The sequence below is a fragment of the Melospiza melodia genome, chromosome 26 (assembly GCF_035770615.1).
Source record: "Melospiza melodia melodia isolate bMelMel2 chromosome 26, bMelMel2.pri, whole genome shotgun sequence".
Classification (NCBI taxonomy): Eukaryota; Metazoa; Chordata; class Aves; order Passeriformes; family Passerellidae; genus Melospiza; species Melospiza melodia.
This window is the reverse complement of record NC_086219.1, coordinates 4,223,600-4,240,838: the sequence shown is the minus strand read 5'-3', so window position 1 is coordinate 4,240,838 and position 17,239 is coordinate 4,223,600. Positions and strand designations below refer to the sequence as shown.

General features: G+C 47.1%; 1 protein-coding gene and 1 long non-coding RNA gene across 3 annotated transcripts in view; one reads left to right on the top strand and one right to left on the bottom strand.

The window, feature by feature from the left end:
- The window catches only part of KAZN (kazrin, periplakin interacting protein), a 226,860-nt gene that overhangs the window by 113,387 nt on the left and 96,234 nt on the right, over positions 1–17,239 (top strand). Inside the window, exon 3 of one of the 2 annotated variants that reach the window (XM_063176813.1) lies at positions 16,394–16,574. The exons of the other annotated variant lie outside the window; for it this stretch is intronic. Coding sequence (XP_063032883.1) covers positions 16,394–16,574 — 181 coding nt within the window. The remainder of the gene's footprint in view (positions 1–16,393; positions 16,575–17,239) is intronic. 2 annotated transcript variants of the gene reach the window in all.
- Positions 7,353–17,033, bottom strand: LOC134429585 (uncharacterized). Its single transcript, XR_010030617.1, has 3 exons — positions 16,934–17,033; positions 10,059–13,295; positions 7,353–8,337 (listed from the first exon to the last, which is right to left on the bottom strand). It is a non-coding gene; the product is annotated as an uncharacterized LOC134429585 (long non-coding RNA).

Sequence of the window (17,239 nt, the reverse complement as noted above, 5' to 3'; positions counted from 1 at the left end):
GAACTCACAGTAGTGGTTGTCCCATCTCCTTGCAGATTCCTTATGTCCAGTGGCAGAAGTGGGTGGTGCAGATCAAGCCAAACAGGGATCTTAGCTCCAGCTGTTATCTAAAAGCAGGTTTATTTACTTTTTTTGGGGTACCACCAAACATAAGAACCCACCTCTGGCTGTGGAGTCACCCAGGCACTGGAGGGAGGCAGCCAACACCAGGCTCGTGCCCTCCCAGGTTCTGGGGAGATGCCATCTCCAACTCTTCTGGAGCCTCCTGGACTCACCTGGGCATATCCAACACTTTGGTCTTTCCAGAGATGTCAGAGGTGACTGTGTACCAACCTTGCTTTAGTGCAAGTTCAGCCCAGGTAGAGCTGCTGATAGCAAAGAGACTCTGGGGGTGCTTGATCCAAGCCTAGATCCAGCCAGGGAGCTCATATTCTATTTTATCTGGTAAAGAGGATAAAACAAGTATTGTTCCAAAGAGCTGAACATGAACCATCCTATTTAAGAAAAAAAAAAACACCAAAAAAATCAGTTTTGATTTCCATTGAAATGGAAATAAATGCTGCAGGATGGGGTACTTGGTGACAGTGTTTTGTTAGAACCCAGAGGCCAGGTGAGTTACATTTGATTCCTCTGGATGCTCCCAGCAGCTTTTCCAAGGATGAGGTTTTCCAAAGGGGGCTGGGGCTCCAAGAGCTGCCCCTGACCCACTGCAGTGACATCTCCAGCAGAAGGAAGATTTTTAGGCATCAGGTTTGTGCATAAAGCCCAGGAATAGAAAGCTCACAGCCAAATTAAATAAAGTTACAGGTGTTTTCAATGTTGTTTTATTTATTTTCTGTTCTGCTTTTTCTCACTCTCTCATTAAGCAGCAGCTATTCTGTGGCCACTTTTATTCTCTTCCTATCAGTTGGTTGCATTGATAATCAATCTTTTGAAGCACAGGGGCTTTTCCAGGTTTGAATTCTTTGGATTTTATTAAATAAATGTGCATTTGTGTAGAATGGAAACTTTGCTCCTTATCAGGATCATCTGTCTTGGTGAAATGACTTGGAACAGCTGTTCCATGAAGCAAAATCTGATAGAAACACAGGGGCTGGATATAAACACAAACATTAGTCACTATGGAAACTGAAGTTACTGCAAGATGCCTCCAAAAAGCTGTGTTTCTATATGTTTCTCATCCTAACCAAATATTCCCAGGGGATTTTGCCAGCCACTTCATTGAAAACCGTCTGGGAATGTTCTGCTTGCTTGCATATGGATCACTTGGGAGCAGCACCACAGCTTTGGGTACCACAGAGCTCTGCAGTCAAAATTGATGGCTTATTGATTTATCCCAATTCCTGGAGGCTGCCAAAGGACAAAGCAGCATTTAAAAACATCAGAGAGCAAAGCTGAATCTGGGGACTTGTGGAAATGAGGGCTCGAGCTTCAGGCTGTGGGTTTAACCCATTTCCAGCCCCACATCCCATCCCAGCAGGTATCTCTGGTATGGAGGGGCTGTAATCTGGATAATCAGGAGGCTTTGCTCCTCCATCTGCCAGTTCTGGGACTTCTCCATGCATTTAAAAAATATATTGATGAAGGAAGAAGCTCTATCCCCTGCCAGAAGGGCTGTAATTAAAACCCAGTTTCTCTGTTGACAGAGGAGCTGCATCTTTAGACAACCCTTGGAGACTGTAAAAATAAATGTGATTGCTGGATGAGACTGGCACCTTGCAGAGATGAGGCAGCACAGGCAGAAAACAAAGTTTGCAAGGTAGAAATCACCACCACAGGGCAAAACCAGCTCTGCTTGAAGGGAACACCTTGTGCAGCCATGGGTGCTGTGACAGCCCTGGGGTCTGAACACAGCCCTAACCCGCCCCCCCCAAAGGAGACATTTCCCCTCTTTCTTGGGCCTTCTCCTCCTTTTTGCAGGAGTTTTAAGGAAATCCTTGGTTTCCATGGCAACTGCTGGCTCCTGGCACGTGGGGCCTTCAAAGCCAGGTGTGGGCCCGGCCCCCAGACAGAACCAGAGCCTGGGGCCCTGCCCGCTCCCACCCCTACAACCCTGGGCTTTGGGCACCCAACTGGCTCCTCTCTCCCTTCTCTGGGCAGCAGGGTGAAGGTTTGGGAGCAGAGAAGCAATTTCTCATTATTAACACCCTTTATCCACCCAGGCCATTGCCATCCTTCCTAATTGTCTGTCCTGGGCAGGGTGGGGAAATTTCTGCACTGAAAGGATGGTCAGGCATGAGAAAGGCTGCCCTGGGAAGTGGTGAATTCACCACCCCTTAAAGTGTCCAAAAACGGGTGGATGTCACACCTGGGGACTGGGTTTAGAGGTGCTCAAGACACTGCTGGGTCAGTGGTGGAACTGGATGATCTCAGAGGGCTTTCCCAGCCTGAATGATTCCATGATGATTGCTGGTTGCTAAATTCCTCCAGTGGAGCTGGGAACACACCAAAATGGTTCCATAAGGATTATTAGTCGCTGAATTCCTCCAGTGGAGCTGGGAACACACCAAAATGGTTCCATAAGGATTATTAGTCGCTGAATTTCTCCAGTGGACCTGGGAACGCACCCCAGCAGAGCAATGGCTCAGGCACTGTGTGTGAAGGTCCTGTCTCTCCCTTGGCCAGCAGTGGCTGCCAAAATGCAATTCCCATTGGAAATTTAGATGGTGGGGCTTTTTCTCCCCCTGTAATTCTTCATAATTATCTCATCACTCATTATCTTTACCCCAAATCCCTTTTACACTGAGCCCCTCCTCCACTGATCACCCACACGATTTAGTGAGCAGAAAACCCGAGAAGGAAAACAATCCCAGGCTGGCTGAATAGCCAGTTCCTGCTGAACCCAGAGAGATTTGGGTGTCTGATTCACTCAGACTCCTCCTCCTCTCTGCAAATCCCAGCCTGGCAGTTCCTCCAAGCCCATCCCATGCCAGGCTGAGCTGACTTGGCAAGCACTGGGCTCAGCAGAATAAATTATCCTGATTTTCAGCTCCTTCCCCTTCTCCTTGCAGGGATTCACCATTCCTGGGGACAGGAGGGTGCTGGGCTGGTGGGCTTGGCCTGAGGGGTCATGTCATGATCCTCACACATTTTAGATAATTATAAATATCCCACAAAGCAGCAGCACAAACCAGGAGTGGCCCAGCCCTGGTTTGGAGGAGGTTTGGGCCGTGCAGCCCTTTGAGGAGCCGTTCACAGAGTCAGAGTGACTCTGGCTTTGCTTGGAGGGGAGCTCAGAGATCAGAGGAGGGAGCTCACAGCTGCTTCCAGCCCAGGGCCAGCCTGGGGAGATGCCTCCTGCATAACCAGAGGTGTTCTCTGTGCCTTTGGGGGGCAGGAGATGCAGGCACAGCGTGTCCAGCTCCCCTGCAGACAGCAGCAGCAGCGTGCGATGGGCTGCGAGTTCTGCTTCTTTTGCTTTGCCTGCCATCTCCATTTACTGGCCCTTGGTACCCCCGAAGAACTTCCTCTACAAAACAAAAAAACAAAACAAAACAACAAAAAAGAAAAAACAGAAAAAAAAAACCAACCCAACCCCCCCCCAAAAAAAAAACCACCAAAAAACCCCAAAAACAAACAAACAAAAAAACCCCCAAAAAAACCAAAACCACCAAAAAACCCCAAAAAACAGACAAACAAAAAAAAAAACCCCAAAACCACCAGCCCCTCAGGAAGTGAGACAATTCCAAATCCTGAAGTCCCAACTCTGCTGCTGCAGAGATCCATTGGAGCAATTCCCAATTTCATTTCCTATAGCAAGAAATGGCAATTGTTGGAGTGGTCACTAAATAAATATAATATATAATTAATATATATTATATATTATATATTATATATTATATATTATATATTATATATTATATATTATATATTATATTATATATATTTTATATTATATAATATATAATATATAATATATTATATATAATATATTATATATTATATAGTATATATTATATATTATATAGTATATAGTATATAGTATATAGTATATATTATAATTATATATAATATAATATATAGTATATAGTATATAGTATATAGTATATAGTATATAGTATATATCATGTTGAAAAATAATAATATAAATAACGAGAAAGAATAACTAATTAATTAATTAATAATAAATTTGTTTGGATGGTCACTTACATCCCACCTTTATACCAGACAAAATTCCAGCTCCATCCTCAAATGCCCCCAAATCCCAGGCACAAAGCTGCATGTAACATTTTGCCTCTTTTGCATAAATTTCATCTGGAAAAGCCAGAATTGGGAGGATTTTGGAATGGGAGCTTTATTTCAGCTTGGCTTGCTAGAAACCATCGTGTTGCTCCGAGTAATTACACAAGAAATTTTGAGAGGTGGTCACTAAATAAATTTTTAAAATAAATTTTATTAAATAAACAATATGAATTTATTAAATAAAAATAAAACTGATTATAATAAATACTAAATTAATAATAATAGTAATAATAATAATATTGATTAATAACTAATAAATTTGATGGGGTGGTCACTTCCATCCCACCTTTATACCAGGCAAAATTCCAGCTCCATCCTCAAATGCCCCCAAATCCCAGGCAGAAAACTGCATGTAACATTTTGCCTCTTTTGCATAAATTTCATCTGGAAAAGGCAGAATTGGGAGGATTTTGGAATGGAAGCCTTATTTCAGCTTGGCTTGCTAAAAACCATCCTGTTGCTCCGAGTAATTACACAATAAATTTGTGAGAGGGATATAAAGCCATAAAAGCAGTGGTAATGGTTTGCAATTTAATAGCTGAATTGTAAATGAATTTTCCTATAGCAGCTTTAATGCAGCGGGCTGCTACAATTAAGAGAACATTCTTTGGGGTGCCTTTCATTTTTTGTTGTTGTTGTGAAGTTCAGTGTCATTAATTCCCTGGTTTAAAGAAACCAAATCGTTAACCACTTCAAACTCTAAAAGCCAACTTTGACTTCTTCTGCAGGCAACACAATTTTGTCTTGGAAAAGGTGTTTTTACACCATTTGGCTCTGGTTTTTACCCCATTTTGCCCCATTTGGTTTTGGTTTTTTACCCCATTTTACCCCATTTGGTTTTGGTTTTTTACCCCATTTTACCCCATTTGGCTCCTGCATTTTCTTATAGTAGTGAGTGTGGGGTTGCACCATATATTGAGTTTATGCCCTTCATCCTCTTTTCATCATCACCCATCTTGCTCCTGTGACATTTGACATCTCCTGCCATTAGAGTGGAAAGATTTGGCCATGCAGGGAGACCCTGCTCACAGCATTCAGCATCTCTTCTTAAATTATTATTTGATAAAGGATTATCAAATAATAAATTAAAGGATTTAAATGGGTTATGTGTGTATTGCAGTGTTGTGTGTGCATCCCTTCTCCAGCTTTGGGGCTCTCTGGGCACAGGGGGTCTCTATTTAAATCTTTATTTATATCTCTATTTATATCTATCTTTATTTACATCTACATTTATATCTCTATTTTATCTCTGCCCCCACTGTGAGGATGCTCTGTGCAGCAATGGAGCCCAGTTATCCCCCCATGCAAGAGCTCATCCCCATCCACAGCTCCCATTTCCTCCTCTTTCTCTTTCCAACCCTCTGGATTTCAAATATCATTCCCAAACAGCTCAAGATTTTGGAAATAATCTCCCTGGAGCAGCACTGCCCGTTCCCACAGTGCCAGTGGCAGCTTTTGGTTTGCCTCATCCTCTTCTCCTTCTCACATTCCCCTAATTACATCTTTCCACTTCCCTGTGTTTCCTGTGTTTGAGGGAAGTGCCATGAAATTCAGCATCTGATCTTGGAAGCATCTTTGGGGCAACTGAAATTGTTGCTAATTATTGATGGCGTGCAATTATTGCTGGTGTGTAATTACCTTGCCAATGCCACCTGCTGTCCCCACAGAGGAGCAGGGACTGGTGCACCAGGGTGTGATAGCAGTGCAAACTGGCACAGGCAACCTTCATCTGAATGTGGGGTGATAATTAAAAGGCACAGTTGTGTGTGAGAAGCTGATGGAGACCTGAACCTGCTCTGAGGGGTGACTCCAAACCCCCTCCTCCCATCACTGAATCCACATTAAGGGCAGTGTGTAAAAACAGTGCATGTCCTCATGCAATTTTCTCTCCTGTGCATCATTATTGTCATAATTGAGCCTCAATTTCAGAATTTCGGGGTCTTTTTCATTCCCCAGCCCTTGGCTATTGGTGCAAGGTGGAAACTCCTGCCCCACTCCCAGCAGGGGTTTACCTTGAATTATTCCTCCATATCCATAAAAAATCTGCTCCCTCATTGTGTTCCAGGCAGAGAAAAATGATTTAGTGAGGATTGCTCTGGAAGTGCTGTGGGGCACAGATTTGTGGGGTGCTAAGAGAACAAGCAAAACAAGTTGTCCCTATTGCAGAAACTGCTGCCCACCTCTCCCAAAAAACCCCAGAGGTGCCTTTGGATGAGCTGGGAGCTGCAGTGCCCTGCCCAGCTGCCATGGAGGGTGGGAAGGTGTTAACTGGGGAGCAGGGATGGGATTCCTGCTCAGGAATGGAATCTGCTGGGCGAGGCAGGGCCGTGGGTGCAGCTCCTGGAGCATTCAGAGATGCAGAGGGGGAGCAGGGCAAGGCAAGGAGGGAATGAAGGATCCATTGTGAGGCCCAAAGGCACTGCTGGAATCCAAACTCTGAGCAGAGTGAGGGATGGAGTCTGGGCCAGAGGGCTGCAGGCAGTGAAAAAGCTTAAAATTATGTTCCTTAAAATGATGAACTTTAATTTCTGACTCTCCTGTGTGAGCACACCCATGGGAGGTGCTGCCATTCACGGGGTCCACTCAGCATGCTAAGAAAACTTAGGAGAAACTTTCTGTTTCTGTGCCAGAGGACTGCAGGCAGTGAAAAAGCTTAAAATGATGTTCCTTAAAATGATGAACTTTAATTTCTGAACTTTAATTTCTGAACTTTAATTTCTGACTCCATTCCAAGCACCCTTTGTGAGTGCACCCATGAGAGGGGATGCCGTGATGCCGTTCAATGGGTCCACACAACATGCTAAGAAAAATTAAGAGAAACTTCTTGTTTCTGTGCCAGAGGACTGCAGGCAGTGAAAAAGCTCAAAATGATGATCCTGATGAACTTTAATTTCTGAACTTTAATTTCTGACTCCGTTCCAAGCACCCTGTGTGAGTGCACCCATGAGAGGTGCTGCCATTCACTGGGTCCACTCAACATGCTAAGAGGAATTAAGAGAAACTTCTTGTTTCTGTGCCAGAGGACTTCAGGCAGTGAAAAAGCTCAAAATTATGATCCTGATGAACTTTAATTTCTGAACTTTATTTTCTGGCTCCATTCCAAGCACCCTGTGTGAGTGCACCCATGGGAGGTGCTGCCATTCAGTGGATCCTCTCAACATGCTAATAAGAATTAAGAGAAATTTTTTTGATTTTTCACCCAATGTTTGTTGATGACCTTGAAATTTGCCACCTGCCACATCATCCAGCCTGGAGAAACCTGTCCCAGCTGAGTGTTTGCTGGGGATGGAGGTGATTCCTGTAGCCTGGGACAGTGTTTGAACATCACCCTGCAGAGGAGCATCACAGCCTTTTTATCTAACAAGTGCTTCAACAATATAAATATTTAAGTACAATAAACAATTATGATCAAGTTTCTTGGGTGACTGCACACAGCAAATGAATTTTAAATTCATTTCCCATGGGTATTGAGTCTTCACATTCACTTTCTGTGGATGTTCATGCTAATAAAACTTCATTGCACAGAAGGAGAACACAAGAGGGATGCAAATATGACAAGGGCAAATTTGCTTAAGAGTTCAAATGAATATTCACCAACTTTTTATTATTTTTAAGTATTCATTCCTATTTGCTATAAAAAGATTATTTTATCTTTATTCTCCAAGCTCAGTGAAGCATGTTTGAGGTATAATATGTATTTTCTTGTACTAATGGAAAGATTTGTTACCAGCAAGTACAGAGTGCATGTAAAATGTGCTTTATCTTCAGGAAATGTCACTGCTGAACCCACATGAGTTACCACTGTCCTGATTTACATCTCTATTTCAACACATCTTGCACCCTAAGGCTGGGATCTCCCTGGTTTTTCCCTCCTTTAAAGCTGCAGAAATCAGATCCAGATCCTGACACCATTATTTTCCTCTGATTTTTCCTGCTAAACTTTCATCTCGTGCTGCCCTCAGTTAGGAGGATGCTGGAGATGTTTTTCCTCCACACAAACTCAGATCCCCTTTGGAAGGACTTGGGGGTCACCGTGGCTCAGTTTTGCCTGAGGCAGAGGGAGCAGAGTTTTGACATCTTCATTTGATTTCTGTCCTGGAATTGAAAGAGATGCAAATTAGCAATAATGAATATTTTCATTAAAAGTGTCTAGACAGTACATCTGAAAACAGGATAATGATACTTCTGCTTTACAGAAAAAATTCTGAAGTAGACCCAGGATGATTTTTTTTTTTTGGTCAGAAAAGATAACATTTATTTTTTTAAAAATGTAATTTAATGTAAGTGAAATTAGGGTAATTGCTAATTATGTAAGTGCAAATGAGGCAGATCTTTATCTTGAGTCAAGCTGCTCTGGTGCAGATTATGAACCGTTACTTTCATGAGGTGGCAAAAAATATCAGCAAAACAATCCTAAGTAATTTCTCATGTTTCTCAAGGGCTTTTGGATAGTGAGGGGTGTGAGCATGAGGGATGGAGCATCACCCCTCTCATTGCAGGGGTTTTGTCACAGAATGGTTTGGGCTGAAAGGGCCCTTAAAGCTCATCCCATCCCACCCCTGCCATGGCAGGGACACTTTTCACTGTCCCAGGATGCTCCAACCTGGCCTTGGGCACTGCCAGGGATCCAGGGGCAGCCACAGCTGCTCTGGGCACTCCATGCCAGGGTTTCACCACCCTCACAGCCAGAATTTCTCCCTAATACCTTCCATATAGATTGGTATCTTTTCCCCTTTTCCATTTATCTTTGCTGTGTCAGAGCATCTCCCCCTTCCAGCCCTGCATCCCCCACACTTCAGCTCCCATCTCCATCAGGTTTGAGGCTTTTCCAGGCTCATTGTCCCACCCTGGGCCTCCAGCAGTGTGACAAACTGCACTTAACACCCAGCAAAACTTCATCCCAGGGTGTTCAATGGGAACAGGTTTTGTTTTCCAGGTGTGCTGGAAGGAAGTTGATAATACAAAACCCACCCTGGAGTCAAGTGCTGCAGAATGAAGTCAGGAACCTCATAGGATAAACACATTATCCTCATGCAGGCTGCAGTAAGTGGGTATTGGAAAAATTAAATGCACTTGAATGGCTTTGCAGATATATCTCTGTGCCCATAAAACCTCCTGACAGTGAGCAAACACAAGAGTTGGCACTTGTCCTGCTTGCTTTAATTGCCTTTGGTGGGTTTTATATCCATCACCTTCTTAAAATCCTTGTGTCAACAACCCTGGCAACTTCTTGTCCTGAAGATTTTGGGGTGATGGAGATCTGGTACCCACAGAACCTCCTGCATCCACTGGAGCCTCCCAGCATCCTTAGATTTTTCTAAGGAATCCATCCAGCTGTGCTTTTAGAAAAATATTATTAATTTAGCCATTGGGGGAGGGTGAGGGGGGAATTTCATATCTGCCCTGGCTTTGTCTGAGACCTCTCAGAGTGATCCCTCTCTCCATCCTTTCCTGGGAGGGTGGGCAGGCCCTGGCACAGCTGTGGCTGCTCCTGAATCCCTGGAAGTCCAGGTTGGATGGGATTTAGAGCACCCTGGGACCGTGGAAGGTGTCCCTGCCATGGCAAATAGACTTTAAGATCTCTTTAAGGTCCCTCCAGTCCAAACCACTCTAATTCTATGATAAGAAAATCAGCTTTCCCCTGGCTGCCTCCTGCTCCACCAAGCCATCATTTGAGGGCATCTCCCTGTTCCCTGGAAGGGAGCAAAGGGAGCTGTCCTTCTCTCTTCTGCCCATGGTGTTTATTGCCACAGCTGAAACAGATGAGTACAAATATTTATTTCTGCCTCCTGCCCAAATTAGGACAGCGATTTTACCTGTAATCCACCAGGCTAAAGCAGTTGGAACGTCATGAAAATGCAAAGGCTCTGAGTTTCCCCGTGCCTCTGCTAATGTCAAATCTTCATGGGAATTGAGTTCCCAGGACAAAGGAGCTGTCAGATGAGTGCTGATGCTCCATTAATGGCAGGGTAGGGTGACCCACCCCTGCGTGTCAGCATTGTTGCTGAGGGAAACACTGCGACAAACCCATAATCACCTTTCCTGCATCTCTCCCACCAACACCTCGTTTAAGTATATATTTGTCTGCTGATTGATCACAGGGTTTTTTTCACGGCACACATTATCCTGCTGAGTGCTTCACATTCTCACTGTTCATTGGAGTTTCCACACGATGCTCATCACAGAACAGGAGGTAAATTGGGGCTGCAATGATAATTCTCCACAGAGTCCCCATTCTCATCTTCTTGGGGGATCAGCAGGGCCTGATCTCCCAAACCACCCTGGCAGTTCTGAAAAAGCCCAACCACATCTTTGCTCCCTAATTTGTGCTGGGGAAGAGAAGAAGAAATGACATTTCATTCAAACTTCACCTGAATGACAGGACAAAGGGGAATGGGTTCCCACTTGCAGGGGGCAGGGTTACACTGGATATGAGGAAGAAATTCTTAATTGTGAAGGTGGGTGAGGCCCTGGCACAGAGAAGCTGTGGGTCCCTGGAAGTGTCCAAGGCCAGGTTGGACAGGGCTTGGAGCAACCTGGGATAGTGGAAAGCATCCCTGTCCATGGCAGAGGTGGGATGAGATGGTTCTTAGGGTCTCTTCCAGCCCAAAGGACTCTAAAGCTGCTCCTGGGTGGGGATTTCTGCAGTGGAGACCACCATACATCAAAGGCATTTTGCAGGAAATCAAAGTGATCACAGCACATCATCACCACTGTCTCCATCTACCATGAAAGGGAGCACTTCACACATAGTTTGCAGTGGAGAACGTGTTAAAACAGCTGGGTGAACCAGAGTTAATTTTTTGTTAAGGTTTATAGATTGACTGGTGAGGTGAGAGCGGGGTCATCTTGGAGATGGCTGCAGCACATCAGCCTTGCTTGAACGTGTGAGTTTTAATGGCTTAATCCACCCTTCAGTCACAGGGACCAAGCCCAGGCTGGTGGGAGATGCACAACAGCTCATCAGCAAGGAGAAAACACCCCAAACTGGCACTGAACCCAAAAAGTTTCATGTTTAGCAGAGACCCTGAACTGCGGGGTAATCTGTCTTGGATAAGAAAGCAGAACCCAAAAAAAGTTCAAAGTTTTGTGTCCATTGCAGAGACGGCTCATCACTGAGGCTGATACCTGCTCATGCAGAGCTGGCTGCTGACAATAAACATTTAAACACAGGCTGAGCACACCCAGATCCATGGACTGCTGTAATTCATTAAACAAATGTTGGGTTTAATAGCCCCGTGTCCAAAGCTGGTGCCATGGATGTGCTCAGCTGTGAAATATGCTGTGGAAGTCATTGCTTTGCAAAGGGCTCTAGAAATCTGCTTTCTATTAACATAAAATGGGTTTACTGCAGAAAAATCTCTGGGATCACATTTTTCTCTCAATTATCCCTTCTCAGTGGGATTCCTTGAGGTTTGTGCCGGGTAACTGAGATGTGTCTAAGCTGGGGGGTTTGGAGCTGGGGTTTGTTTTGATCCATTAAGCTTGTATCTCGCCACAGTGATGTAATTCTCCCAGTCTGAGACACTTTATAAACATTAATGGGTTTGTTTTCATGGTCCCCAGGGATGTGCAGCACAGGAAGGTCGCCAAGACCATTTTACCCTCACAGAGAGAGAGATGGGGAAATGTGGCAAGAGATAAACTGAATATTCACTCAAAATTTAAACCTGTCCATCCTTAGCTGCGTTTAATTCAGTTTTAGTAACTTATAAGTTAGTAACTATAACTTAGTTATACGTTTTAATAACTTAGTAGTTTTAATAACTAATAAGTTATTACAGCACTACCTACCACATCAGCAAGGTTTGCATAAAGATGCTGCTGAGGAAGGAAAGAGTTGGTGCTCTGTATTTTATGAGTGAGAGGGGTGTAAAATGCATTTATAAATACGCCTTTGCAGAGGGGAAAAAATAAATTAATAGATATTAACAACTGTGGAAGCCTTGATGGGAATTATTTAGTGGAGATGTGCTGGAAGAGACCGGAATGTGCTTTTCCTGGGGATTGCTGCTGAAGTTTCTGCTGTTTCTGCTCTCTTGGGCTGGATTTTCTTGGTGATAAACAGCCACAGAGATGCCTCTGGTGATATTTGGAAGGGGCCAATTGGAAGCTGGCCCTACAGCATGCCAGGGCACAACAAACCCGAGGCACAGAGCAAAAATCCCACTTTGGAGATCATTTTCCCATCACAGAGGGTCCATTTTTGAGGATGTACTGAAGGAAGCTGGTGTTACTCACAGCTCCTTCAGCTGGGAATTGTTCCTGCAAACAGAGATACATGGAGCAGATGAGAAATTAATGTAAATATACAGACAGAAGGCAATTTTTTTTGGAGGAAGTGAGGCAGAGGCAGATAAAGAGCGATCAGCAGAATTTACATAAGCCTTCCCCATCACAGAGGTCATCATTCTGCAGGATGACACATGGAAATTCATTTTTATTAAATTCTGGATGATTATTTAATTGGAAAAAGAAGGATTTAATTGAATCAAGTCAAAGGGCCCTATTAGATTACGTTCAACCTTAACACAGAAGGCTTTTCCCTTTTAGTTAAACTGGTTCCTTTGCATATTGTACATATTAAACTATAAAAAGTGGTAATCTGAATAGCAAATTAAAGGGTTTGGAAGGCCTGAATGGTACTCATGTGCTTCTCAACCCTTTTTCATCTTCTAAATCTTCTCAAATTCCCTTTACTGCGCTCCTTAGGCTGTAACAAGAGCAAAGATGAGGGGTGGAACTCTCAAACCTTCCTCTATCCCTGTTTATTCCATTTACACACTCAAGGAATGGCCTGCCTGGGTGTGATGGCACTGCCAGAGCACATTGCCCAAAACTGAGGGTGTTCTCCAGCTTTTCAAGGCTCCCCTTGCAGCACCTGAGCAGATGCTGAGTTGAATGAAGATTTGTGACTCACTGGCATTGACTCAGGTTTCCCTTGTGTCCTTAGGAAATATTCCCAATCTCTTCATGCCTCATCTGCATGGCCAGGGACTGCCATCCCTCTGGGACACAGACTCCTTGCAGAGCTGTCAACTTCCTGGTAAAAGCTGGAATAAAAAAACAAAATTTAAAAAAAAAACATCATCAAAGCAACTTTGGGAAATAATGTTTCTAATTTTGTGTATTTAATTAGCTTTTAATTTCAATTTTTTTTCTTAATTTAAAACTAAAAGGAGTAAGGGATGGGGGCACAATTAATTTCCTCAAGTTTCATTTCATCCTAATTTTGAGGTTTCCAGCAAAGGCTTGGCCTTCTGACTGGGAGCTGGCACGACCCAGCTGGGTTGGGAATTTCCCATCCTTGTGCCTTTCCTCTGGCTGATATTGCTGGGACACTCTGTGCTCCTGCCAGGAGGAAGCTCAGAGAAATCAAATTCTGCTCTGAGAGACCAAAATCAATTTTAATGGATCCAGCTGTTCCCCAGGAAGGATAAGAGGAGGCATGGGAAAGGGGAGGAAAACTTCCAAGATCTCTTCGGGGGATTTCAGGAAGGCTTGAAAGTAGTGAGGAAAGTTTTTAGAGTGAGGTTTTTAACTTCCCATGAGGCCCCAGCCAAACTTTAGGACACATTTTTTAAATAACCACGTGCTAATGTAGAAATTCTCTTTGTCAGTAAATTTAAAAAATTCCAGCTCTGACAGTGCAGCAACTCAAGCAGTCTATTATTAAAGTTAGATTGAGTAAGAAACATCATTTGGAATTTGCCTTAGCAGCTAAATGGGTTCTTGGAAGGTTCAAATCAGCTTTAACCTGATTTTTTTATGATAAAAAAAAAAAACATGCTGGTACTTTAAAGCCAAGTTCCTTTTTGCTGAAGCTTTCCTTTTATTCAAGTGCAATGAGGAAGTTTTGCATATCCAGGACTGGGATTGCACACTCAGGTTATCTGGTTACATACATAATTCTCCCATTTGCAAACACACTTTGCAGCACATGCTCATGCAAATTAAGTATGAAACTGGGCATTTATCTTGATTAGAATTCAGTTGCTTTATAGACTTGCAGAACTTTATCTCACTCAGGGATGGCTGTAGAGATGATGGAGAAAGAATTTCAAAAATTGCATTTATTCTCCTTGTGGGTTGTTTGCTGGCCCTCTGGGGATTCATGAAGGCAAACAGACCTTTCCACTGATATTCTGAGTGCCCTGCTCCAGCACCCAGCTCGGGCTGCAGACACTGCTGGAAACTCTCTGCCAGAAATAACTGTCCCTTGCAAAAGCCACCATTTCATGGAGTAAATGCTAAATTTTCTCTGGTTTACAACATCCAGATGGATTGATCCAGATGGACGTAAGGACTGGATGCCACTTGGCAAGGACTCATTCCTTTTGACTCTTGGAGAGCTGGTTGTACCCAGCATCCAGATCAGACCTGAGGGTCTGGGGGATCCAGGCTGCTCTTGTTGATGTTTTTCAGCAGACTGACACAGCAGATTTCCCCATTTCTGTCCCCAGAAGCTGCCTGGGGACTCTGCACAGCAGAGAGCTCCTGCAGAGCCCCATCCCTCAGTCCCTGGGTGTGTGGGGTGGATGGTGGGATGCTCCTGCTTTTCCTCAGGTCCAGCCTCTCCTGGAGCCATCCCTGCAGCTCTCAGGAGCAGGAGCCTTTTTTATCCTTTTTACTGCATTTTGGATCAGGGCTCTGCAGTGCCAGTGCTGCACAAGGACACCCTGAAGTTCAAAGAACTGCCCCAAATTCTCAGCTTGTTCAGCCAAAAGCCTGCATTTAGGCAAATATCAGAGGGTTCAGCAAATTATGCTGGGCTTTACTCACAGATCATGATTTTCTCTGGCTTCCCCCTAACAAGAGTCCAGGCTCAGCATCCTGGCTCCTTCCTGTGCTTCCCACACCACTCCTGTTCCTGTGAGCCTCCCACCCCACTGCCATGGGGGCTCCTGCCCAGCTCCTAAACCCATTTGTGAACTTTTCCAGGTACAGGTGGCTCAGGTGACAACCCCCAGCACGGCTGCCTGCAGATTTTGGGATGCAGGGATGGAGTGGGGAGGTACAGCCCATAGACCATGATCTCCAAAGCATCCATGGGGCTTGGTGTGGTGGAAGGTGTTGGAATGAGACAATCTTTAAGGTCTTTTCCAACATAAATCACTCCGATTCTACAATTTCACTTCAGTGAGGATGAAGCCATCTGCAGGGCTGCCAGGGGCAGGGTGGCAGCTCTGCAGGCTTGCTGCAGCCCTGGCAAACACACAAGAGGATCCCTCTGAGGGATGGATAAGGCACAGGGAAACATCCGCGCTCCCTCTAGCAGTCGCCAGCGAATGGATGATACCAATAATTCTCGATTTTTCACCCTGGGTTCGTGCCACGTGAACCGGCACTGTCAGAGCTCCTGCACTAGCACTGCTGCAGTGCTGACAGCGCTCAGGTCCCTCTTTCCCCCCGCCCCAAAATCCTTGCAGGGCGATTTTTGAACCCGTTTCCCTCCACCTGCTGCAATAGCTGCCGGGCACGGGGGGTGAACCCGAGCTCAGCCAGCAGAGCGTTTCTCCCCCGGTGCCATTGTGAGCTCCCGGCGGGCACTGCCGCATCCCCCGGCACCCCTGAACCCCCGGGGCTGCGGGGGGGTCTCGCCCCCGGTCCCGCAGGCTCCCCCCGCTCCTCACGGGAGGGACCCGCCCGCCGCAGCCGCGCTCCCGCCGCGATGCCCTCGGCCGAGCTGCCGCCGCCCCGGCCCTGCCCCGGCTGCCGGGGGGGCAACAGGTAGGGGGTCCCCGCACCCCCCGCACAGCCCTTGTGTTTCCCTTGTGCCCCCTCCGCACAGCCCCTCACAGAGCCCCTCTCCCCTTTGCGCTCCCCTTCCTTTGTCCCCCTTCGCAAAGCCCCCTCCCTTTGCACCCCCTCGCACAGATCCCTCTCCCCTTCCCCTCTGGGATCCCCCTCCCCCGGCACGGAGCCCCCTCCCCTTTGTCCCCCCGGCCGAGCCCCCCTCGCACCCTCCCAGCCCCCTCCCCTGGCGCCGCCCCCTGGCGCCGCCCACTCCCCTCTCGCTGCTCCCCTCCAGCCGCCCCTGCCCCCTGCCCAGCCCAGCCCCGCACAGCCCCTGCCCGCCCCCCGCCGCTCCCTCTCTCACCTCTCTCTCTCTCTCTCTCTCTCTCCTCCTCTTCTTCCTCCCTCCCCCCAGGCCAAAATCCTGCACATGATGGACGACAACAAGCAGCTGGCGCTGCGCATCGACGGGGCGCTGCAGGCGGCGGGCCAGGAGGTGACGGCGCTGCGCGCCGAGCTGGCGGCCACCGGCCGGCGCCTGGCCGAGCTGGGCAGCAGCGACCCGGCCATGGAGCACGGCCCGCACGGCGCTCAAGGTGGGTCCCGCCGCGGGCAGGGGGCGAGGGGGCTGCGGGCAGCCACGGGGGGACCCTCCCGGCCGCCGCCTCCGCTCGCTGTTATTGTCCATTGTTTATTTTTGGGGGTGCCCGGCGCGTCCCGTTGCGGGTTCGGAGCGGGGTCCGTCCCTGCCGCGCTGGGCTCCGGCAGCTCCGGCATGAGGAGGGACCCCCGCCCCAAATGCTCGCAGCCCCCCGCATCCTCCGCCAGCATCGCCGCCCCCTCTGTTCCCATCCCCTCGCCGCACCCCGCCCCGAGGTTCCCCCCGGCCGGCTCTCCCCGGTAATCCCGCGCCCTCAGCCGGTTTCGTAATTCGGTAGGAAAGCAGCCATGTTACCGCCGCGATCCGCGATCCACGATCCGCGCTCCGGCCCCGGGGCTTGGACTGGCCCGGGGTTCGAACCGGCTGCGGGGCTCGGACCGGCTTCGAGCTGGAACCGGGCTGCGGGGCTCGAACCGGCCCGGGGCTCGGTCCGCCCATGGAGCCCACCCCGAGCCCCGGCACCCCCAGCACGGCTGGGGGCAGGCTCGGACCCCCCCTGTGCCAGGCACACCCCCCCTGTGCCAGGCACACCCCCCCTGTGCCCCCCGCATCCCTGCAAAGTTGTCTCCGGAAAGCGGGGTGCAGGGGGAGCGGGAAGAG